This window comes from Bos indicus, chromosome 11 (genome assembly GCF_029378745.1).
Source record: "Bos indicus isolate NIAB-ARS_2022 breed Sahiwal x Tharparkar chromosome 11, NIAB-ARS_B.indTharparkar_mat_pri_1.0, whole genome shotgun sequence".
Classification (NCBI taxonomy): Eukaryota; Metazoa; Chordata; class Mammalia; order Artiodactyla; family Bovidae; genus Bos; species Bos indicus.
In genome coordinates, this window is record NC_091770.1 from 12,937,509 (window position 1) to 12,961,718 (window position 24,210).

At 55.3% G+C, this 24,210-nt stretch overlaps 1 protein-coding gene across 22 annotated transcripts in view; it reads right to left on the minus strand.

Annotated features, from left to right (window-relative positions):
* The window catches only part of DYSF (dysferlin), a 222,320-nt gene that overhangs the window by 111,187 nt on the left and 86,923 nt on the right, over nt 1-24,210 (minus strand). For 8 of the 22 annotated variants that reach the window (XM_070798445.1, XM_070798453.1, XM_070798451.1 and 5 more), the window contains 9 exons: nt 17,056-17,171; nt 16,436-16,549; nt 14,824-15,001; nt 14,164-14,288; nt 12,165-12,271; nt 6,884-7,076; nt 4,393-4,548; nt 1,013-1,144; nt 762-928 (listed from right to left, as the gene is read on the minus strand). In XM_070798445.1, the coding sequence (XP_070654546.1) occupies nt 762-928; nt 1,013-1,144; nt 4,393-4,548; nt 6,884-7,076; nt 12,165-12,271; nt 14,164-14,288; nt 14,824-15,001; nt 16,436-16,549; nt 17,056-17,171 (1,288 nt within the window). Of the gene's footprint in view, nt 1-42; nt 61-761; nt 929-1,012; nt 1,145-4,392; nt 4,549-6,883; nt 7,077-12,164; nt 12,272-14,163; nt 14,289-14,823; nt 15,002-16,435; nt 16,550-17,055; nt 17,172-18,756; nt 18,799-24,210 lie in introns of all 22 variants that reach the window. The other 14 variants (XM_070798449.1, XM_070798447.1, XM_070798455.1 and 11 more) reach the window with 3 other exon arrangements.

Consider the following 24,210-nt stretch of genomic DNA (forward strand, 5'->3'; position numbering starts at 1 on the left):
CATCCACACCCTCCGGCAGAGCACTCCAGGGCCTGGGCCAACCTTTCTGTGTCAGCCTCACTTCCAACCAACAACAGGAGAGATGAGGGGAAGAGACAGGAAGGGCAGCGAGTCAAGGGGACGGAAGACAACGTCACCACCAAGATAGAGAAAGAAACAGGGAAACCAACTGAAGACTCCAAATACCCTGTGGGAATTTGAAGCTCAGTAGATAGTTGCAGAAATGTCAAAGATTATCAGGCTACATACTTAAGATCTGAGTAGGTGACTACGATAGGCATTGCTCTTCAATTTTTAAAGAGTTAAAAAAAAAAAACAAAAAACTGTTGAATATCAACCGAAATAGAAAAAGAGAGAGGAGGAAGAGGTAGAGATGGCAATGCAGTTGGAGAAGGATAAGGCTGTTCTGAGAGGCACTAAGGGAGAGGGGGCCTGAGACGGGAGAGGGACCGAGACGGGAGAGGGATTAACATGCAGAGGAGAGAGCAGGCTTTCTCTGGCATCTTGGAGGAAAGGGCTGTAACCAATGGATGCAAAGTCTACTGGATGTCAGCTTAGGTTTAATCAGAAAGGACTTTCTGATCATTAGAGCCCTTTGAGCAGAGAATGCTGCCTCGTGAGCCCAGGAGAGTTCAAGGGAGTCACTATGACCAACGTAGGGGCAGAGCAGACAGAGACCCTTTCACAGAAATGGCTGGGGCAGAGGGGGTCTCCAAGCCCTCCCTGCCCACATCTCCAAGCCCTCCCTGCCCACAACTCACGTCTTCTCTGGACACACGAACCAGTCTCCAGCCCAGGCCCAGCCAGCTGAGGGGCGGAAGCTGTCCTTGGGTAGCTTGATCCTGCCCGTGATGTCAGAAAACTTGGGGTAGGTGAGGCCAGTTGTGCCCCAGTTCCCAACCAGGGCCAGCTTGGTCTGGTTCTCATACTGGAGAGTGAGCAACAGGGAAGTGAGCAGGCCTGCAGTAGCTCAGGGGCTGGGGGCAGGGTGGGCAGGCGGTCAGGCACTCACAGTTTCAGCGAAGACGGAGAGCTTGCCCTCAGCAAACTGGTTGAACTCCTTTTCATCCACAGAGAGTCCAAACCAGAGCCTGACCCGAATCTGCACCGGCATCCGGGCTCTGGGCACCCCTTCCATCGGATACTGGGTACCAGAGAAGGAAAGAAACCCACAGTCCCCTTCAGAGTCAGGATGTCTCAACTTGCAGGGCCTCCAGGCCTGGGCATACCAGCCTGTCACCCCATCAGGGTGGGCCCTATTGGGGGACTTCTCAGAAGTTCACAGACGACTGAGAAACCTCACCAAGATTCCTTCCCATCAAAAGAGAAGACGGCATTCCTCCCATCCAGGTGCTCTTTGCAGAGACGGGCTGTGTCGAGACCAGGAGCCCCATTCTCCCCTCTCCCACTGCATCCTCACTTCTGCTCTCTCCTAGAATAGCATGGTCCCGTGGAAATTTCTGTTACAGTGGAAATGGCTTTTTACATTTGCAGAGTTCAATGCACCAGCTCCATGTGGCAACTGAGCAGTTAAAACGTAGCTGGTATGACTGAGAAACTAAATTTTTAGTTTTATTTCATTTAAATTTAAATAACCACATATGGCTAGCATATTGGATGGTGCGGTTCTAGAACATGTCTCTATAAGAGAAAGAAAGGTCTGAAAAGGGGAGAGGTTAAAGCCTCTCTATTCAGTTTCAGTTTGGGGTTTGTTTTTTTTTTTTTCAGGGGTTTTTGGCTGGATGTTGTATCATCTGATATCCCCACCCTTTCAAGTGCTTATCAGCATGTTAACCGCTATTCACTGGTCTTCAACTGCTTTTTATCCTGAAACTTTCAGAAGCTCTGCCAAAACAGAATAACCACAACAACCCAACATAAAACATTTATTCTCCACAACTGCTTCACCATTTGATTGAAATCAAGGGTCAGATATGGCCTAAGGAACAGAAGTGCCTCACTTTCAGAATAACACACAGTCCCCTAGAGGAAGTAACACATTAAGTATCCAGGCTTCATGTGCCTGAGCTTGGAGGAGTGTCTCTGCTGGGACATGGAGCTGAATGAGATGAGAAAGTCACTTTGGTGGGTTTAGAGGAGGAAAAGGAGTCTCTCCAACCAGTAGAAGAGGCCTGGATCCCCAGAGCGGGAGCCCAGGCCAGGTAAGAGGATCAGAAAGGGGTGGTCATGCCAGGGCATCAGCAATCTCACCCTTCACCCAGCCTCTCTGTCTTGATTCATCCTCAGTGAAGCCTAGAGGAGCCCCTGACCCCAAGTGTCACCCCTCGGAAACCTCCCTATGACTGTTTGCTTCGGTGTCCTCTCCCCTGGGGTGGTTAGTAGCCTTTTCCCCTCCAAACCACCAGCCCCAGGGAGATGGCAGGAATGCCTGACCCTCCTCTTCCCCCATCCGCCCCCAGTCTCTCCCCTGCCCTCCCCCAGACAGGGCCAGCCTGCTGGACCCAAAATAGCAACAGCAAATAAAGAAATGTCTAGTTTGGGGCTCCTCTCCCTCTCTGCTGGTGCTCATTTTTTCCAACTTTGGTTTAACTTAAGAAACACCAATGTTTTCTTGGTCTCTGCTTGCTGCCAACATTTTTGTAGAGCTTGCTCAGGAGCTACTGGCGGGGCTCATAAACTCAGTGGGGAAGACTTCGAGAAACAATCTTATATCTTTTTTTTTTTTTTCTTGCTTGGGATCAGAAAAATTTTTCAGTTTGCATTTCCCTGAGGCTGCAGGGCCAAGAGGTCAGAGCCTGATGCTCATTCCGTTCACAGGCGTCTACCAGGCCCGTTCCTGCAGCCTCACCTCCACTGCAGCCTGACAGTCTGGTTAACCCTGTTCAGATGTGGCCGCTCCTGGAGTTCCTTTCCCATCTGCCCAACCAGGCAAGGAGCTGGCTTGGGAGAGAAGAAAGCAGGATGCTAGGAGGTTGGGATCTCACGAGGAAAATGTCCCAGGTGGGAGGGCCAGCCCACTGCCTCATACCCCTGCCCTCTTTCTAGGCAAAGCCAGCTGTCCTCTGAAGCACCAATGACCTGCATGTAGACTTCTGATCATCCCTGGCTTTGTGATGGCCTCCAGTCACGATGCTGGTGGAGCCTCCTCTCCCCAGGGGGCAAAGAGCTCCCCAGAAGGAAAAGGGGAGAAGAGAAGAAAAAAAATTGTATTCATTGATCACCTAGTTCCAGGAAGACCCTTGACTTGTGCTACCTAATTCCATGCTCAATGCTGTAATCAGGGCAGTCTGATCTTTATTCTATAGGTAGGAAAACAGCATTCAGAGAGATTGGGCAATCTGCCCAAGGACACACAGTATTTCAGCCAACCTACAACCTGTCCACACACACTGTGCCTTTGAAAGCTGTCTCCTCTGCCCACCTCAGAGGGCAGCGAGAATGACTGGCCAGTGTATGAATGGATCGGCCAATAGCCACTCAGAGGTTGGAGGCTAAGGTTAGTCCACAGTGACTTCCTGGAAGAGGTGAGATGGAAGGAGGCTCTGGTGTGGATGGGAAGAGACAGGGGAGGGAAGGTTGAAGGCCAGGCAGTTCATGATGCCAGCAGAGCCATCTGGAGTCAGCCCCATGCAGTGAGCGGCAGGCTCACTCCCCAGGCCTCCTCCTCGATCAGAGCAGCCTCAGTGACGGCTCTCCACACGCAGACCCTCGCCTGGGCCGCAGCAGCCACAGCTCAGAGAGGGGTGTCCCTGAACTGTGTCCCGACCAGCCGGCCACAGCCCCCTGACCAAGGTTCGTGTATCCCCACATGAACCCGGAGAAGAAAGCAGGCATCTTCAGGCACGTGCTCACTTCCCTGTCACCCACCCCCAAGGCTGAAAGAAGACGGTGGGGGAGCAAGGATGGGTGGGAGGAGAAAGGGCAGGGGAGGTGGGGACCAAAGGATGGAAGGGACAGGGTTATCTGGTCCCAGGCCTCCGATGAGCAGAGCCACGGGCACAGCCAGCGCCCACACATCAGCCTTAACACGGGGAGGAACTCTAACCAGAGTGTGACTCTGCCTGGAGCCAAACCCTCTGGAGGGTGGAAGCAGGTCTGTGCCAGGACTCCTAAAGGTTGGCCGTGGGGGCTGAGGGCTGAGGCCGCCCCCACCAGGGAGCTGGCTGGAGAGGAGCACAGCCTTCGGGGTCAGCCCCCCATTCATTCCAAGCACCCCCTGATTCTCACCTACTCGCTTTCCAAACCAAGTGCATGGGGTCTAGGGACTTTGTGGGAGGAGGGGAGAAGGGAAGTCTTTCTGTGGCAGCCCTCGGTCCCTTCAGAGAGCAGAGACTTGAAATTCTGAGCCTGACAGAAAACAGGGAACCGGAGGGAAGTGGACCACCCTAGGGGTAAGAGAGTATGACCACAACTTAAGGGAAAACAACCCACTTTCAGAAATATCGTCTGCAGTTTTCCACAGTTCTTGCCACAGTAGCTGGTGCCCCGGCGGGAGAAGAGGACCTCATGGGCAGGCACCCGCTGGTACGCCACCCGCTTGTCCCCCTGAAGCATCCAGATGACGATGTCAGGCAGGCTGTTCTGGGGCTGGAGAGAGGGTGGCAGTCAGGGTAGGGACGACGGTACCTCCCAGCCCGCGCCCTCAGCCCACCACAAGTGAGCCAGCCTCCGCAGGCCTCTCCTCCAAGCTCCTACCCTCGGGTGTCCCCTGACTCCCCAGGGCTGGCTGGGCACCTGTATCTTCAGCAGCTATGAGCCCTCAAGGAGAGGATGCCAGGCTGCCCCCAGCTCACAGGAGTAGCCCACCAGGAATTCACTGCTGTGCATTCACATTTTCTGGGAAGAGACCCTCCTGCCTGGAGCCCCAAGTTCTTAGACCCCTCCACTGGGGAGTAGAGAAATGCTGACTTGACCCTAGAGATGACATTACACCTAAGAGCCACCCCCTTCCCGACTCCTGACAGCAGCTGTGAATCTACAGAAGGCGAGCCTCTTCCCAGAGGACACCGGGCCCTTCTCCCTCTAACAGCAGGGGCTCGGGGGTCTGGCCCTTTTCTGGGGCCACTGACACAGGGCTCTGAAAACAGAGGGCCCTGGAGTGCTTCCACGCCTCTAGGGAGAACTGCTCCCAGATGCCACACTCAGGAGAGGTGGTCCGTCGGCTAAATCCATCTGCTCCCAAGGCCTGTGCTCTGTGGGAGGGGCTGCTGGGCGGCACCCTCCCTTAGCGTCTCCCTGCGTGTCACTTCCCCCCTGCAGCCGGGAGGCAGCTCAGGCGAGGAAACTCAGGCTCAAAGAGGCGAGGAGCCAGGCTTTTCTGATTCTAAATATGTGTCCCTAACCACAGCACCAAGTGTGGTCCCGCAGCTCCACCTGGACACTTGCCGGAAGTGCAGATGCTCAGGCCCCACCCCAGATGCGAGATCAGGTGGGGCTTGGACCCTGTGCTGACACGCCCTTCGGGGGATTCTGAAGCACACTCAAATTTGAGAAAGGCTCCCTCCCATTTCCTCCACAATCCTTAGTGCTCCTGTCACCTTAACCACTCCCAGCCACGACACAGTCTGCGCTGAGGGTTCCGGAGTCTGGGCCAAGATGTGGAAGGCAGTCTGTGACCCCAGGGGATGGTCCACAGCCACTTCCAGGGGTCATCCTGGGCTTGAGCAGCACAGTGGCACCCAAGTAACCAGTCATATGTTAGAGGCCCCACTTGGGGAAGAGACAACACGGACCCTTCAGGCCACTTCCCCTCCAGACCACCGCTTCCACCTCCTGGGCCCTCTTCTCCCCACTCAGGCTCTGGCCTTCTCTGCACACCCCTTCTGCAGAGATCATGCCTCACGACCTCCCTCCCTGGGGGTCCCACATGGCTCTGGCCAGGGCGGTCAGCACCTGTGTCCACCCATGACATATGGGCAGACCTTTCTCCTCATTCTAGACACATCTGTGGCCTGCCTGCTTCCCTGGAGACCTGGTGGGGGCATCTGACCCCAGAGGGCAGAGGGTTCAGGGTGTAGATGCAACATTACTACAGGTGCAGCCTCCTCAAGCCTGGGGCTCAGGAGCATCCGGGCGGGCAGGAAACACAGGGTCCTGTGAGGCAGGCTCGAGGCAGACAGGTAGGTGGGGAGGTGGGGCTGGGTCCCTGGGGAAGGGGACCCTGGCACTGGACCAGGCGCCCCGGATTCTGGTCCCAGCTCTGTCTCTGACATACTTTGGCACCATTTGCGCTAAGTCTCTTCAGTCATGTGTGACTTTTTGTGACCCTCTGGCCTGAAGCCTACCAGGCTCCTCTGTCCATGAGATTTTCCTGGCAAGAATACTTGAGCGGGTTGCCACGCCCTCCTCCAGGGGATCTTCCTGACCCAGGGACCAAACCCACGTCTCCTGCTACTCCTGCACTACAGGCGGATTCTTTACCACTGAGGCACCTGGGAAGCCATCGGCAGCATTTATGAAGCACATTTATTGAGCATATTTGGGGGCATTTTTGAACTTCCCTGGTGACTCAGATGGTAAAGCATCTGCCTACAACGTGGGAGACCCAGGTTCGATCCCTGGGTCGGGAAGATCCTCTGGAGAAGGAAATGGCAACCCACTCTAGTACTCTTGCCTGGAAAATCCCATGGATGGAGGAGCATGGTGGGCTACAGTCCATGGGGTCGCAAAGAGTCAGATATGACGGAGTGACTTCACTTTCTTTCTTCGGGGGCATTTATCAAGCACCTACTACATGCCAGATTCTGGGCTGGGCCCCACCACACCCAGTATCCCCTCTGAAGGCAAACATGGAGGCTCAGAGAGATTAAGTCACCTCCCCAAGGTTACCCAGCAACAGAGCCAGTTTGGACCAGACATCCCCCTGCCCCTCCCAGCTCTGACATCCCAGGCAGGAAGGAAGGCACCTCCCAGGGTCAGCTACCTCGTCAGCCAGGGCACGGAGCCGCAGGAGCCAGTCCTCAGCCTGCTCCAGGGCAGCGGGGAGCTCACTGTGGCCGAGCTTCAGGGCCTGGGCCGCCTCGGTGATCTGGCTCAGGTGGCGGGTGCGCAGCTGGTACAGGTACTGGTCCAGGTGGGTGGCAGAGGGCATCTCCTGGACATCACCCAGGGGTTGGCTATGACGGACAGAGACGGATTTGCCTGATGAGCCAGAGCCCAGCACTCACCCGGGCCCGGACATACACACAGGCGTGTACACGTGTGCACAGGCACTCACAACAGGCCTCAAACCCTCAGCCTCCTGCTGGCTGCTCCACCTGCCCTGGGTGCCTCCTCCAGCCACCTCCTCCAGGAAGCCTGCCCCAACCACCCTGGCCAGAGTGCCTCCTGCTCTGAAGTACCTCTCTGTTCTGAGGCTGCCTGTCTGGAACCTACCCTCTCAGCCTCCAGTTCTGTGACCTCTTTCACCTGTGCATCCCCTCTGCCCAACTGACTGCAAGCCCCCAGAGGCCCAGTAGGTCCCTCCTGCCCCCGCTGCACCCTCCTAGAGCAGAGGCCTGAGCACTAAGTTGCCTTTGGCTGAAACGAATCCATTCTGTTGTACACACACTTTCTTCAAGAAGGAAATTTATGGACCCCTGACAAGCCACTGCAGACGCTGTGGGGAGGCCAGCAGCCAGCAGCACAGATGGGTCGACCCAGGGCGGCCCCACAGCACCCCTCCCAGAACCCTCTGCCTTGGGAAGCCTTTGGAGAGGAGGTGGGGGTACACGCAGTCCCAGAAACACGGCCCCAAGCCTCCAGTAGGGGGGTTGGGTTTAAACTCAACCCTATTTGGAGGCGTAGAACTCTGACCACCCTCATCCAAAGGCTGGGCTCCCTGCCTGGGCGCCCCTTTATATGGCTCCTCCGGCCCACACCAAGGCCCAGGGTCAGTCAGTACGCACACAGGGGTCACAGAGGGCGGAAGGGGCGGGTGGCGGCCTCTGTGCTCTTCTCACCGGGCAGGACTCCTCCAGATTACTTGGGCTCCAGGGCACGGGCCGCCCCACCCCCTCTAAGCCCTTGACTCGCAAACAGGACATCAGTCAAGCCCGCTTGCTCACCAGATCTGCTCCCACCACTCGCAGCCACCCCCCACCTCACGTTCCCTCCCCGCGGTGTCTCGACTCCCGGCTCCCGGCTGATTTATTTTTCTGCCAATTTCCCCGAGCTATGCAGAACCAATTACCGCCGAGCGCAGCGGCACCGCCGCCGCCAGATACACCACTCTGGCAGGCCCTCGGCGCACTACATTTTTCCTGTTATTTTTTTTAATTGAATTTTTAGGGTGGGGGGAGCAGTACGCAAACTCCATCTCAGGAAACTTAAGCCCTGGGGCCTGTCTCAGGTCACGTACTGCACACCCTGTGGTAATATAATATTTACTGCCCCGAGGGTGCCTCGGATGGGGCTGCCCCAGGCCAGGAGAGGGGCGGCCTTCATCCCCAGCTCACCAGAGCATGGCGGAGGGGCATGTTCGGAGGGTGAAGGGGGGCCCGACCGGACTCCTGGGCTGGGCCTGCTGGGAAGGAGGCCTGAGTGGGCCTGAGGGCGGGGGCAGGCGGGTCTGGAGTGGGATATGGAGAGGCGAGCCAACCAGGGTGATTTATGCTCCCAGCCTGGGTCCGGAACTGAGAGGGACTGCCATGCAGACCACCAAAGGGAGATTTTCACGGAGGCCACCAGCCCAAACAAGGCTCCCCAAGAAACAGTCGAGACCCGTAACTGCCGCAAGCAAGGTGCCCCGGCCCTTTCCCACCCCGTGAAGCCCAAGGCAGGCCCAGAAAAGGGAGACCTGGAAGTGGAGGCCAATGACAGGGCCCCAGCCCCAAGCAGGGGCAGTCGCTCTACCAACCCTGGATGACTTGGAAACGACAGGCCAGCCCAGGACAGGGTCCAGCACAGGCTAGGAGCAGAGCTGGGCTGTCCACGAGGTGGCTGTCTGCCCCCACGGAGACTGGATGCCTTTATCAGGGATGCTGCCTGGGAGGGGAGAGTGTCCAGCCTGAAAGATACCCTGGGCACTGGGTCATTCATTTCAATCCTCACGAGGAACAGCTCTGTCGGTCCTGACCAGAGACTGGACCCAGGGATGAGACCCAGCTCTACCTTCAGGAAGGCCCTGGAACAGACAAGGCCCTGGAACAGACAAGCTCCCCGCCCCCCCCTCCCCGAGCTTTCTCAGAGTCTGGAGTACTTCCTGGAGGAAGAGGACTCAAGCTGCACTGGCAGGTCAGCAGAAGCAGGTCAGGCCGAGCAGAGCAGGAAGGGCCTTCTGGCTGAAGAAGCAGAATGTGCAGAAGACAAGACTCAGAGGCGGGGGGAGCACATGCAAGGGAGCGAGCCAGCACGGAGGCTCCAGGGGGCTGGAGGGTGAGACTGCTGAGGTCCAGGAGCAGGCAGTGGAGACAGAGAAGTCCACGTGTCAGACGAGGCTGGCTTTTCCTGAAGGCAACGGGAGCCGCTGCAGTGCTGGAGTGGAGGTGGCAGGGCACAGGCTTAGGAAGATCACAGAAAATGATAGGATGTGCCGGTGGACACCCAGGTGTGGCTGGCAGATGGGTCCATGGGTCAGGAGATGAGAGGAGAAGGCTGGGCCAAAGGAGCAGAGTGGGCGAGACTGGCACAGCGGGGAGAGGGGCTCCCAGGAGATGCAGCAGAAAGGGATCTGTGCAAACGAAGGGCTCTTGATGGTGGAGTGGTGGGCGGGGGCTGGCCGGAGGAATCCGTGAGCAGCTGGTGGTCATCTATGGCAAGCTGGCTCATGTAATCTGCACCCAGCTGCCCTGCTGTTGGCTGCAATGATGCACAACACAGAGCCTGGTGGGGGAGGGGAGCTCTCTTTCTGCGGCCCCAAGGCTATTGGTGGCCCAGATGGAGCCAAGGGAACAGATCTTCCACAGAGAGCCGTGCGTGCCCTCCTGAGGGGGTGGGACCCTCCTCACAAGCCCCTGACTTGAGACCAGGGCTCTCCAGGAGGCCCCCAGCCACCTTCTATCCCCAGGAGAGTGATTCAAGGAGACCAGGCTTTGGCAGAGGCATTTTGAGACAAGTACATCAAGAGGGGGGCACTGGGAGAGCGGTGCAGCGGCCCAGGGGCCCGGGACCCACTCGTCTCAGATGTGTCAGGCCCCTCGGACCTGCCAAGGTCCACACCGCGCATGAGTCATGAGCAGACCATGCTGAACCCAGAGCCCCGGCCTGCCCTCCGCACCCGAGCTGTCAGGTCGGGCAGTGGGGCACAGCCAGGCACTCTGCGGCTGCCCCTGCTGAGGGTACCCCCTCTAGCTTCACAGTGACCTCCGACCTCCAGACCACAGACAACTGCTACTCAGCACTGCCAGCCCCGAGCACCTCTCCCTCTACCAAACCTGCTCTTCTCCCACTGTCCCCCTCCAGAAATGGCCCTGCTCTCCACCCTCCTGCTCTGGCCAGAGCCAAGGGACCATTCTGGACCTTCCCTGGGCCGCCACACTCAATCCACCATCAAAGCCTGTCCAGTACAGAGCAGCACAGCGAGGGGGTCAGCCACTTACTAGGGTGTGAATCTGGGCGATTAACCTCTCGGAGCCTGTTTTCTCATCTGTAAAATGTGGATCCCTCTACTTCCCACCTCATAAGATTCTTATGATCAGTTAATACAGGTGAACTTCTCAGAACCGCACCTGGCACAGAAAGTGGTCCCCACGAGGCTGTTAGTCACCACAGCGCCTCCTGAACAGTCCACGTTGCCCTCTACTTCTCTCATCCATGTCCCTGAGTCCCCTGCCTTGGGTGATGCCCTCATCAGTCACCCCTCACCACCACCCACAGCCCACCACTCTCACTGCAGCCAGAGTGAGTGTCTGAACCCCAGGAATCCCTGGGCCCCCGCTGCCCCCAGCTCTGGGCTTGCCTTAGCAACCCCCTGAGGCCTGTCCCAACAGGACTGCAGCTCCCCTCACAACCCCCAGAAGGCAGCAGGTATCCCAGGCTCCTGCGCCCATGCCCAGAAGTCCGTTCCCCAAAGGCTGACTCCTCCCCTCCAGAGTTCTCCTAGGGCACCACCGCCTCCAGGAAGTGTCTATAGATTTTCACAAGATGCACCTGCTCCGAGCTCCGGGGGCACATGCCTCGAGCCCCCAACACTTTCCTTCATTTGCTCACTTCTGCCTCATCACCCCCGAGAGGGCTGAAGCTGCACCCTTGTAACACGCTTTAGGCTCCTCGCTTGGAACCTGCCAGGTCTCAGGAAAGTTTGGAGGAGTGAATGACCCATCTGGGCAGCAGGCCACAGGGCCATTTCTGATAAAGGTGTGCTTCCTACCTGGGGTACAAAGGACCAGAAGGGGCAGGCAGCCACACAGCACTTCTCATACATTCCACAGGGGCTGGGGTGAGACGATTTAGAGGAGGGTGTAGACTATATCTGCATACATTCACACTTAATCCCATGGTAAGAAAAAAGACTGCTGTCTGTTATTAAGTCCATTTAATACCTGGGAAAACTGAGGCCCAGAGAAGTGAAGTTGCCCAAAGCCACAAAGGTGGGTCACAGGATGAGAATCTAAGTCTCCTTAATGTTTCTTCTGCTTGATAATAATCACAGCTATCATTTACTAAATACGTCCTAAGGGCCAGGCATTTTGCTTATGTGACATTATAAAGTGGTTACAATATTCTTAATGTCAGGTTGAAATGAGGAAACCAAGGTTCAGAGCAGGTGGGTGGTGAGCCCCAAATCACCCAGCTGTGGAGGAGAGGTTCAGATGCTTCCCCTTCTACCAGGGCCCTGAACCCCCATTCTCCTTCACCCCTGGGCTCCCTTTTCCTGAAGCTGACAATCAGCCATGTCAATAGAAGGCTAAACAGAAACACCGGTCCCTGACACAGCCTTGGGGGGAGGAGGGGCGCCGTCACCCCCACCAGCCAGCTCCTCCTGGAGATTCCATCAGGGAAATAAGAGGTCGGGGATCAGAGACACAACGCTCCCCATTCAGGTGAGCCGGGCCGCCCTGGGCCCGCAGCTGCCGCTGCTGCAGGGAGATTTATGACCTGCTCTAAATGTCACCTTTTCAACTCCCCGCGCTGGCTCCACCACCTTTGGACTCAGCACGGGCTGGACTGCTAGCCAAGCGTGGCCGGGGAGACGTGCCGTCGCTCACCGCCACACACGAACACTCCCGGGAAAGGGGCCGGCCAGCCAGAAGGGGAGGGCGCCATGGGTGCCGGGCACCCCCTACCTGCAGCCTGCGATGAGCTCATCCATCAGCTGAGCCACCAGGGAGTCCACGTCCTCGTCGGAGCACTGAGCCTTCAGGGCCAAGTGGACTTGCTCCAGGCCGGCTTCCTGTGGAATGGGCGGGCAGGGTCAGGAAGGTCACCGTGGGGCGGACCCTCCATCCCCAGGTCCTGTCACCACAGCCCAGCCCCTGAATCAAAAAGGCAAGAACAGTGAGAGCCAAGAAGGCAGAGTACGGACCCCACAAGCCAGCGGCTGTCGTGGCTCAAGAACTTTGCAGGGTTCCCCGCAACAAACATCCAATTCCCAGACTGGGGACTCCCACCGCGCTTGTGTATCTCGCTCTCCACGGCCCCGTCAAGCCAGGTCTCACAGGTAAGCGACCTCGGAGCCAGCTCCAGGTCCCACCTGCACCCTCTCTCCTTTTCAAACCTTACCACCCAAGCAGGCTTGGATCCCATGCTCCTTCCTTCGGGAGCGCTCAGACAGCCGGCCCGGCGGGCCTTCCCTCCCCAAACTCCTACTCATGCCCCCATCGCAACTGGTCTCCTCCAGGGGGCGCTCCAGCCCCAGGTCTCAGGCCTGAACTGGGAGACAGATCTCCCAACAGGTCACGCTCAGCCAAGGACTTGCCCCTCCATCCCCACCCCCTTGCCCACCTCTTCTGCCTTCCTGAGCCTGCGTTCCACCCTGGGCCCACCACGCTGCGGACAGACAGGCCCTGGAAGGACAGCCAGCCCCTGTCTGCCAGGCATGGCCTGGGAGAGAACAGATGGCCAAGAAGATGCTGGACTTGCACAAAATCGACTCCGAGTTCTCCCAAACCTGGGCGTGGACTGGTCCCTCCCTCCCAGAGAACTGCGGGTCTCAGGGAAAGTGTGGGTCATCGTGGTCCCCATCTGGGGCTGACAACCCCTCCCAGCCATTCTAAAATCCCCGTTCCCCGCTTCCCTTCTCACCATGCTCACCTCCTCCACCTGTCCAAACCTCTCAACGCCCTGCCCTCTACACTGCTGCCCTTGTGGGCCCCCAAAGCATGCACACCTGCCTCCCCCCGTTCTCACGGGCCACACACCTCGTGGGTGAGCCTCCACCCCGTGCACACACAGAAATGGCCAGGGGCCACCACCAGGATCTTCCACCCTTGGCCTCTCCCCTCTGCCCACTTTGACTCTCCTCTGCTCTCTGGCCAAACACCAGGCCTGCAAATCCCAGCATCCACCAGTAACCCCCAGCCACATCCAGGACAGGACACATCCCTGACCTCACAGCCCTGCTCTTCTCCTGAGCTCCCAGCCACTGGAGGCCCTCCTCACAGCCTCTGCTCCCCAGTCCAACAGACCACCAAGTCCTTGCAGCTCAACCCCTTCTGTTTTCTCCCTGAGGTCAGCTCCCTCCCAGAGCCACTCCCCTAGCCCCCAACTCCCCTCACTGGATGCGGCCCCTCGCCGCCCTGAGTTGCTTTCCTGATGCTAACTGGCCTCCTCTCTCCTCTGAGCCCCCCTCCCTAGGGACTCCTGGAGCAACGTCTGAACTGAAATTCCAGCCTCTGTAGGAGAGGGGTGGATGAACCTGCCTACTCCTTTACTAAGCTGACCCCTGGAGTCAGGGGCAGCATCCTGTTCACATCCACCCTCTAGTTAGATGTTTCCAGCACAACCCTTGCTGTGCTAAGAGTCAAAGGCATTCGATGAGTGAATGAATGGGTGGATGGATGGCTGCAGGCTCTGTCCTCTGCTCCCAGCTCAGTCTCTCTCAGCTGTTTCTCTGTGCTGTCTCCTACCTCAGACTAGGGATGATCCCCCCAGAGCTGTGCTCCCTCCCTCTCCTCTCTTCCCAGTGTGCAGGGCAGGACTGCAAGCCTGGCCTGGTCAGGACACAGGGACCACAGGCATCGTGAGGTCTGCAGGCTTAGCCCCTGTGGAGGCAGGACTGAAGACACCCATGGGGCAGGAGAGGTGCATGCATGGGGTCTGTGGGTGGGGGCAGCTTCCACTCACCAGCTGGTCGGCAATCCTGAGAAGCTGGTTCTGAGCCTCAACTCTGTGGCGGATGTCCTCCCAGTAAGACGACAGCACCACCACGGGCTTCACGTTGCCCCAGGGTAAGTAGTAGTAGTGGCATCCTGGAAGGACGCAAGGGCCTGGCGCTGAGCCGGGCAGAGGCGTGGGGGGCCGAGGCAGGCGGCAGATGCAAATACCTGCCCCCCAGCTAAGACACCTGTGGCACGACCTGTATTCCCCAGTGCCCGGACAAGGTGCCAGGAGTTCCCTTCACACGCTGAACAGACAGCTGCTGCTCTCAGTTGGACTCCTTAGCACATCAAAACCAAGGCGCTGTCAGAAGGACCCTGGGAATCCCACGCTCTCCAAAATCTCTACGCCAAGCCCCACACCCACCATGGAATGAGTGGTCACCAAAGGTCAAGATCAAGGCCGACCACTGCTGGTGTCAGGAGCCCAGTCTATGGATCCCAGCAGGAGGGATGCACCTGGAAATGAGCACGGGGAGGCAGCACAGCGGGGAGCAGACTAGGGGTCCCCCGAACCCGTGTGCCTTTGGGCGAGCCTCCAGAAGCTTTCCGCAGGGGATGGGATTTAGGGCTCGGCCCCTACTCTGAGGCCTGGGTCCCCCGCCAGGCACGCAGCCTCCGGCCTCACCATCAAAGACCGCCCGGCTGTACTGGGTGGTGGAGGCCAGCGGCAGGCAGGTGGTGTCGAACTTGTTGCCATAGTTCCCAATGCTGACCTCGAACTGGACGGCGTCATCGACATCCTGCAGCATGGTGGCCGAGTAGAAGGCGGCAAAGAGCGAGTACTTGCGCCTCCGGAGGTACTTCTGGGGGCAGAGAGGGCAGCCTCGGGGTCACGGGGGAAGGGACAGGGACACCAGTGCGGGGCGGGGAGGGCGTCACGTGGCTGGGAGGCCCTGGCTGAGCCTGGCACCCAATAAACTCTGGCTGGACGGGCGGGTGGTGAGTGCTCCAGCTCTGCACCAGAGCCCAGATTTGGTCAGTAACTGAGCAAACTCATTCCAGGCCTGTGTGTTTGGCCGTGTTCCTCTACTAAGGTCCGCGCCTCCGAGGTCATGGAGCTCCTTAATCCAAACCAGCAGCGGAGGCACCACAACCCCGGGGAGCCTGGCCTCCTGCCTCTGCCTTTCCAGAAGAGGCCAGAGGCCATAACGCACCATGTGCCCACCCAGAACACCCACTCCGCACCACTCAGGCTCTCCACCACGCCGGCCAGCCCTGCAGCATCGCAGGCTGCCGCACGCATGGGATGAATGAGCCCCATTGTCCCCGCTGGGCATCAGGCACCAGGCTGAGGACATGGCCAGCACCCAACCACACATCCTGGCTTGAACCAAGATGACTTTACAATCCCCTCTGTGGAAGGCAGAGGGGAGAGGGGTTACATGACTGGTTTATTAGGTCAAGCACACAGTGACAATGGCTAACACTTATCGAGCACCTACTGCGTGCTGGTAAGAATAAACTTCATTCTCACAACAATCTTTTAAGATGGGTATAATTATTACTCCCACTTGGTAAGTGGACAAGCCAGAAGTCAAACCAGCACCACTGACTACAGGGTGAGAGGGTATAATCCCTCATGAGGACTCCACATAGCTGCCTCCTAGAAATAAGGCCGGGTTCCACCACTTGCCGCTTTGTTACATTAGAGCCTCAGTGTTCTCATCTGTAAAATGGGGATACTCAGAGCAGCCACATGGCAGGTGCTGGGAGGACTCAGTGACATCAGCAGTATCATCAGCATAGTGTCTGACAAACAGTCAGAGATTCATAAGTGTTAGCTATTTTAAAATAGCCTCTCATCCTGCATCAAGCTCTAGACTTTAAAATACTTCTATTTATCTTCTTTGGGCTCAGACGATAAAGAATCTGTCTGGAATGCAGGAGACTCGGGTTCGATCCCTGGGTCGGGAAGACCCCCTGGAGGAGGGCATGGCTACCCACTCCAGTACTCTTGGCTGGAGAATCCCATAGACAGAGGATCCTGGCAAGCTACAGTCCATGGGGTTGAAAAGAGTCGGACACAACTGAGCAACTAACACTTTCATTTCAGGAACACTTTCCACTTTTTATCTTCTTTGAGCCTCTGAACATTCCTCAGGAAGGCAGACCAGGTGCTGGGTTACTCTGAGGCCCAGAGGTGAGAAGGCCTGTGAGTATGGGTGGAGCTGAGCCCTCCTCCACCAGCCCCACTTGGCCACCGCCCTTCTGGCCCCTCCCAGGGCCACGCCCCTCACCTCTACCCGAAGGATGTCATCGGCAGAGAGAGCCTCCACTTTCTGTTCACTGCGCTCCACCAGCTTGGTCTCCAGGGAGAGCAGGAGCCGGCCTCGGTAGGCCACGCCTTCTCCCTGAGAGGGGAGGAAGGGTCACCAGGAGCAGGGGCAGTGGAGGGGAGAAGGGGAAGGGAAGGAACCTCATCTGGCCCAGAGGTCACCCATCTCCCAGGAAACCAGCAGGGCCCTGAGCCACACCCCGTCACTCTGCAGATGAGGAAACGGTGGCCCAGAGGGTTCAAGGGCCATGCCACCCTGATGGTCAGCACCAGGGTCCAACCTCGCCAGGGGAGAATGAAACTTGAGACAGACAGAAGCTGGGCCCCTTGGGGGCCAGGAAAATTAGCAGGGGTGGGGGTGGGGGGTTGGGAGGAGATGTCAGGCTTGCCCTGAAGGACAGGCAAAGAGAAGAGAGTGGGAGGGAAGAAGGGGCCAGGAGGGGTCTGGGAGGAAGAAGGGGTCTCTGAGTGGGTAGCTGCCTGGCCCTGGGCCCGCTCAAGCACCGCCAGGCCCTTGGAGTCCAGGCTGACCTCAGATACTGCCCAGGCAGGCCCCAGGATCTGGGTTCCTGTCTGGCTCACCTTGCCCGTGTTGAGCTCTGCATAGGGATCCGGGAAGCCAGTGAACTCCCTGGGGCTGCCATAGAGGTTGATGTAGCAGGGCCCGAAGGTGGGGAGGAAGCCTAGATGGTCGTCCACTGGGAGACACAGACATAGGTGCAGATCAGAGGGGCTGGCCCAGCCGAGATGTCTAGCGCTCAGCCCTGCTACCTTCAGGCCAAGCCCATCCCCGGTCTCAGCACCCCGCACGTGCACAGGATGCGGCCCCCACAAACGTATAAAGGACAGTGAACCCCATGAGAGCTACTGCTGTCTCCCCTGCGGGACTTTAATCCTCACCGTGTCGAGACATGGAGATTTGTATTGTTTTTATTAGTCTCGTTGTATAGATGAGGAAGCTGAGGCCAAGGGATGAAAAGGAGCACATGACTGCAAAGAGGCATGACCCCAGCGGTCTCACCTTCAAGCTCATGCACTCAGCCGGCATGCAAAGCTGGGCTCGGGCTCACTGCCCTGCCCCTCCCAGCCCACGCTCATCCCCTCCTCACCCTGCCCTTCCATCTGTGTCTCAGGCCATCCAGCCTATGGGGAGGCACAAAGAAGGCCCAAGAGCCTGGTCACCAGAGACATCATCTCCTGGATGCCAGGGAGGGGGCCCAACTCGATGTCACCCCACACACAGGGCAGCCCCAGGCACATGTCTCCTCCACCCCTGTATCCTTATGAAGTTGAGACAGACCATTTAATAGCCTTGACTCATCCTGGCATCTCCTCCTCTTCCCCACTTTGTGCAAAGAAGGATCTTTCAGTGGAGCAAGTTGGAGGAGAGTTTGAGAATTACACTAATGATGAGACAAAATCTTTCCTCCACATCATTTCCATCCTTTTTTTTTTTTTTTTGACAGCCCTCTTTTGTTAATGTCATGACTTTCTAGCTGACAGCCAAGTTTCCTAGGACGGGATTTCAATGGCCAAACTCTGAGAATCCTGAAAAGCCAGGGTGCCCCATCATAGGAAGGAGGAAGAGGCCATTTCCAGAATGGCAAAGGTGGGAGGTGGGCCCAGAAGCAGGTACTATCTGAGATGACTCTGAGTGCTCAGACCCTGGGGGGGCGGGTTCCAGGGACCCTGGGCTTGAGCCCGTCCCTGAGCAGCAAGATTTTCCCAACTAGACGCAGGAGCATGCCTGTTCCAGAGCCCTGCACCCAGCATCCCTCCTCCTCCAGTCCCCAGCACCCACTCTGGCTTTGGGGATGCGGGTGAAAGACGTGATGGAGCTGTTGTAAGCATGACTAATTATTTATACTAATCATCCTGACTGTAATTTACCTTGCACATTTCAACTTTAAGAGTTTTCAGCTCACCCCGGCCTCCTCCCGGTCCCTGAGAGGACTCACACTTCCCCTTCCTCATCATGGACCCCCTGCCTGCTCCACCCCCCACCCTGCTAGAGAGAATGAACTCATTTGAGTTCCAGGGCCCAGGCACATTGGGCAAGGGGGTTAGAGAGTGGGAGGGAATTGCCTTTGAAGCGTTCCCAGCAATTTACATATTCCACCGTGGTTGAGAGGTAACAGCCAAAGTTAAGCTTGGGGATTGTGGTGGGGAGTCTCCAGCCCACCACAGGCAAATGGAACGCTTCCCCACAACCAGCGCCCTTGCCCCTCCAGTAAAAACCTCAAGGCCCAACTCCCTCGTCATCCCAGAGGTGAGAGCACGTACGTTCTGTGGCTGGAGGAGGCTTGACCACACCTGCAGGCTCCTCTGAAGCGTAAAGAAATGGAAGAGGGGTTAGGATGGGCATGGCTGGGTGGAGGACCGATTAGGTGAATGAGGCACTGTGGATGGACAGCTGGCAGACAGAAGGAAAACAGCTCCTGGACGGGAAACAGATGTGGGCCGAGACCCCAAGGCCAGCCCAGCTGTGAATTTATCACACACTGAGTCATCAGTGCACCCCCCTCAGCGAGACACAGTCCCAGTGCCCCGGCGTGCACGCCACCATCTGCCTGCAAGGCTGTATGTTGTTTGTCGATTGAAAACTTGACTCAATACATTCAAGGAGTAACACAGAAAAAAAAAAAAATATATATATATATATATGCTTTGGCATATTATAGCCAGATAAGAGGGGGAAACAAAGTTCAGATGCAAAGAAAGGGTGAGGGAACCGTGAAAGGGCCAGAGCTAGGCACACACAGCTCTCCACCCCACAGGCAGGTTGACTGCATGGAGTGGAGGCATTTCAAGGCACAAGATCTCCACCTAGTGGTCATTTGTAGAATTACCACTAAGGGCACCATGTTGCATTTTCACAACAGCAGGCACTGGGCACAGTTCTGAAACAGGAGGCTTCCAGCGCCTGCTGTTTTGAATGAAGCACAGTGCCAGACACTGTCCATTAGCTGAATGTTCTACTCTTGGTTGTACCCTAAACACGGGTAAGGAGGGTCTAGAAATAAAAGAAGCAAGGAAGGAGATGCTCCGGTAGACTTCCAACTTCACTTCAAGACAAGCACAAGACACCCCCAAAGGAGTATGCAATCCTCAGTCTCCTTCCACTGTCCTCTCTGGTTCTGCCTCTTGCCACACTCTGACCTTCCCTGTCTCCTCCTCCAACCATCCAAGTGTGGCCCAGTCTGGGGTCCTGATTGACCTGGGGTTGTGTTTAGTGAAATACCTAATTATTTTCATTCACTGATCACCTTTACCTATTGGTCTCCTTCAAGAAATAATACCTATTGCTATTTCCCTATAGCTCCATTATCAGAATTAAGAGCCAAGAGCTGAGCAGAACATTGTGGCAGGAAGGAAGAATGAGCAGAGACACAGGAAGAAAGGGCATGGAGCAGAGAGAACATGGGCACAAGGTCAGAGCCGACCAAGTGAGCACAGAGGTGGCACGGAGGACGGGGGCGGCCTGCGGCTCTGGGACCCGGCCCCTCACTCTCCACAGCCGGCCTCAGCTAGGAATGCCGGCTGGCAGGAGTCAGAGTGCATAAACCATAATTCATGGCCATTTTCATATCCACAGGAATAGGTTTTCATCAGGAGGGGAGCAAGGCCTCTGGTCACAGGAGACTTTCAGCAACCACAGAGGACCGACCCGGGCACAGCTGCACCCCCAGGAGAGCACGACCAGGGCCCGCCGGAAGGAAACAGATTCCACTTTAAGCTCCTTCAAATGATTACAAACAGGCCTGGCCAGTTATCTAGGGCTAATGAGGCCAAGGTCATAGTTCCGACCCCCGTGTGCTCCTCACAGAAGCAAACACAGCTTTCCACCCACAGACCAACTCTGCGTTCTGGCTGCAAACTAGTGCCCAGCCCAGACACAGCTGGCCCCTAGTCCCGGTCATCTGAACAACACGTGCCTCTGGTGGCTGGGAGGACCAAGCTAGGGGCTTCCAAGCAGCCTGGTTCCCAACCACACCTTTTCACTAATTGCCTCATTCATTCATTGGTTTGCTCCACAAACCTAACAGGCACAGAATGAGGCATGGTGAGACAGGGCCCTGCCGACAACTAAGGCCAGCGACTCCTAATTTGGGGGCAGGGTCACAGGTCTCCAGGTGTGAGGATCATGCTTGTGTCTGCAGACAGCTCATAAAGTCAAGGGCAGAGTCATCAGTGAAGCCACCCAAGACAAAGCCTCTATTTAGTCCTCACCACTCTTCTGCCAAAACACAAGTGTTCTGGTGTGTTTTCCCTAAGCCCAAGGAATAGGGGCTGGGGAAGCCCCAGAACACAGATGAACGCTTCCAGTTTTGTGGCCTGAGCAGCCCAGCCCAGCTCCCTCACCTGTGGAAGTACAGGGCAGGCCCTCCCAGCTCAGGACCCCCTTCTCCTGGAGCATCTGAGGCCATTACCTGCGGCCAGCCCAGCCGCTCCCTCTGCCTCTCAGCACATCTCCCACGCCCACGGCTTGGCTGCCTGACTCCAGCCAGCGCCAGGCAGGAGAAGAAACCAAGAACTGCTGGGAAATCCTCATCATCTATGCTCCAAAGACAAAAAGAAACGAACTTTGGATTTCGTAGCCATGGAAAAAACTGCCTGAGTGCTATTTATGTAGCATGATTTTCATATGTACAAAGTTATAAAAGAATTTGTACCATGGAACCTACGTTTCATGGGGCTCATGTGCCTGCTACCTTTCAAAAGGACTGAGGCTTCTCAGGAAAGCACTCCTCATTAAAAAAATAAATAAATAAATAAATTTTTTACTAAATGCTTTGGAGCATAGGGTCCAAGGAATACTTAAGTGTGCCAGGCAAACCTGCAGTCAAAAGTGCTTAAGAGGCTAGCGTTAGGTCCTGTCCTAGCTGGAAATAACAACAAAACACGAAAACAAAAATTCCTGGTTGGATTAAATAATCTGGTGAACTGTGAGGCTGGAGAATATAGAGAAAGAATCCATTTTTATAGTTTGGTTTAGTTTGAGCTTTGAGAGTAGTGGGAAAAGCAAGGGCCACACATCACCCAGATATTCTGGAACACCCTAGGGTGGAGAAAAACAAAAAGAGCTCAAAGTTGGAGTGACATTCGGAGGTGGCCTCAGGACAAGTGGGAGTGACATTCGGAGGTGGCCTCAGGACAAGCGGGAGAAGCGTGGCAGGGAGGCAGGCAACGGCTAACCTTCCAGGCCTAGAGAGAGCTTGAGAAGAACGGCTCCAGTTTGAGCAATAAGTCTAACTGTTTTATTGCTACAGAGATCAAGCTATTTAACTGTACTTAAAACTGCTTAGCTGGTGACAAGAAGATTCTCATTGATGTCCAAAACAAACTGTGGGAGCCTGTGGTCCATGAACCACAATGGGTTGCCCATGGCTTGAGCGCCATCTAGTGACCATATAAACATCTTTCTCATGTTCGCATTCAAATACTCATGACGACCCTGGAAAAGGGCAAGGTCAACACCACCCCCAGACATGAAGACTGATGGGGGCACAGGCATCTAAACTCTCCCTCGGGTGGCTGACAGCTGGCAGAGCTGTAGCCTCGTGAAACAGTGGCTGCTGGAAACCAGTCAGAAAGGCACCTTGTGCCTCTGCCAACATTTGCCCTTGGACTCAGGGACAGGGACGGCACGAGCCGGCAAACTGGAGAAGAGATTCCTTCCATGCAGGAGTTCTGATCCATGGGGAGCCTAGGATAGTGTCTCTCCCACCCACCTGCATGACACGCTGCCCTCACTTCCCATCTTTCTAGCTCTGCATCCAACTATCGGACAGCAACTACAGGCGGACCACATCCTGGGACCAGCAGTTCCCACAGTCAGGACGGGCAGGGGCTGGGGCAGGACAAGCCCTTTAGCAGGGGCTTCTGGGAAGGAGTTTTGGTATACTCCAACAATGACAAGTATCAGTGATGAAATGAGCATGGCAGCTAGATGTTAACGCATCGGGAGGGAAACTGGAAGTTCATTGCAGATTTTTTACTTGTATATATATATATTTAAATGTTTCAGAGAATCTAGAGGAGACTGGTCAACTTCAGAAGTGTTAGGTGGAATCTGCCAGAAACTGGGCATGCTAACCTGACCTCCAGATAAAGATCTGAGAAGATGGATGGACAGAGACCCACACACCCTGTCTGTGGAAAGACACCACACTGGCCAGATCTTGCAAGAGTGTGTGAGAGTGAATAAAAGGGGAGGGGAAAAACAGAGGGCCAACCAGGATAGGGAAATAGGGAGGAAACAGCGTCTGTAAAATTCAGGAGGGTGTTCACCTTGAACTCTCAAGAAATGATTTGGAATCCTCAGTAGAGTGCAGGAAGACGTAACTTTTGTGGAACAAAACACAACGAGGGAGAGAACAAAGAGGAAAAGGAAAATATAAAAGGAAAGATGGAGGGAAAGGAAGGCATGACAAGAAACTAAAAATGCAATAGCCAGTCTTAAACCACATGGGAAGCAGTAAAAAGCAGAATTGGTACAGGGGGGAAAAATCAGAATAGGGATGCAGAAAGCCAATAATCATGATACTAAAGAGCAACATTACTTTAGGGTTTATTGTGTTCCAGAATGTGACATTTATAGTCTCACTGGATTTTTGTAAGGACCTTACAAGGTTGGGACTGGTGGGAGGAGACTGGAACAACTCTCTTGGAGCTCCCTGGCTCCAGAACAGCTCTTATCCCACCCCTCTCCATGTCTTCAGCTGCTCAGACAACAATATTAGAGTAGATGAAATCAGTCCTCAACTCAGATTTAAGAATTCACTGTGTCTCAGAAAAAATTCAAGAGTCTTGCTCCTAGACCGATCAAAATAATTTTTTAAACTACAAGTAAAAAGAGACATTCCTACAAGCCAGAAAAGAAGAAAAACTGTCTATAAAGGAATCAAATCAAACTGCTCTCAGAAAACACATCAAAAGAAGCTCAAAATAGATTAAATATCTAAATGTAAAAAATAAAAGTAAAAAATAGAGATAAATACAACCTTGGGATTTCCTGAAGGCCAAAAGCATGACATATGTGGCAGAAACCACACTTCCATTACTTAAATAAGAAATACTGAACATAAACACAAGTTAACTAGAAAGTTGGGCTTCCCTGGTGGCTCAGACAGTAAAGAATCCACCTACAATCAGGACACCTGGGTTCAATCCCTGGGTTGGGAAGATCCCCTGGAGGAGGGCATGGCAACCCACTCCAGTGTTCTTGCCAGGAGAATCCTCATGGACAGAGGACCCCGGTGGGCTACTGTCCATGGGGTCACAAAGAATCAGACATGACTGAGCAACTCAGCACACAATTAGAAAGTTAAAAAGGAAACAACAAAATATGTCTAAAGAGAGTTAAAGAGAAGATTTAAAAGATGAGAGAATAAAAAATTAGAAAATATTAGAACTAAAGTGTGCCTGTGCACATTCATTCAGATGTGTCCAGCTCTTTGCGACCCCATGAGCTATAGCCCGCCAGGCTCCCCTGTCCATGGAATTTTCCCAGCAAGAATACTGGGGTGGGTTGCCATTTCCTACTCCAGAGGATCTTCCTGACCCAGGCATCAAACCCAAGTCTCTTGTGTCTTCTGCATTGGCAGATGGATTCTTTACTATTGCACAGCTGGGAAGCCCATTAGAACTCATATCTAAGTCCAAAAACTTTTCTTTGAAAAGTTCAATACAGGAGGGAGAAAGAAAAACTTCTAACAAGACTAATCAAGAAAAAAG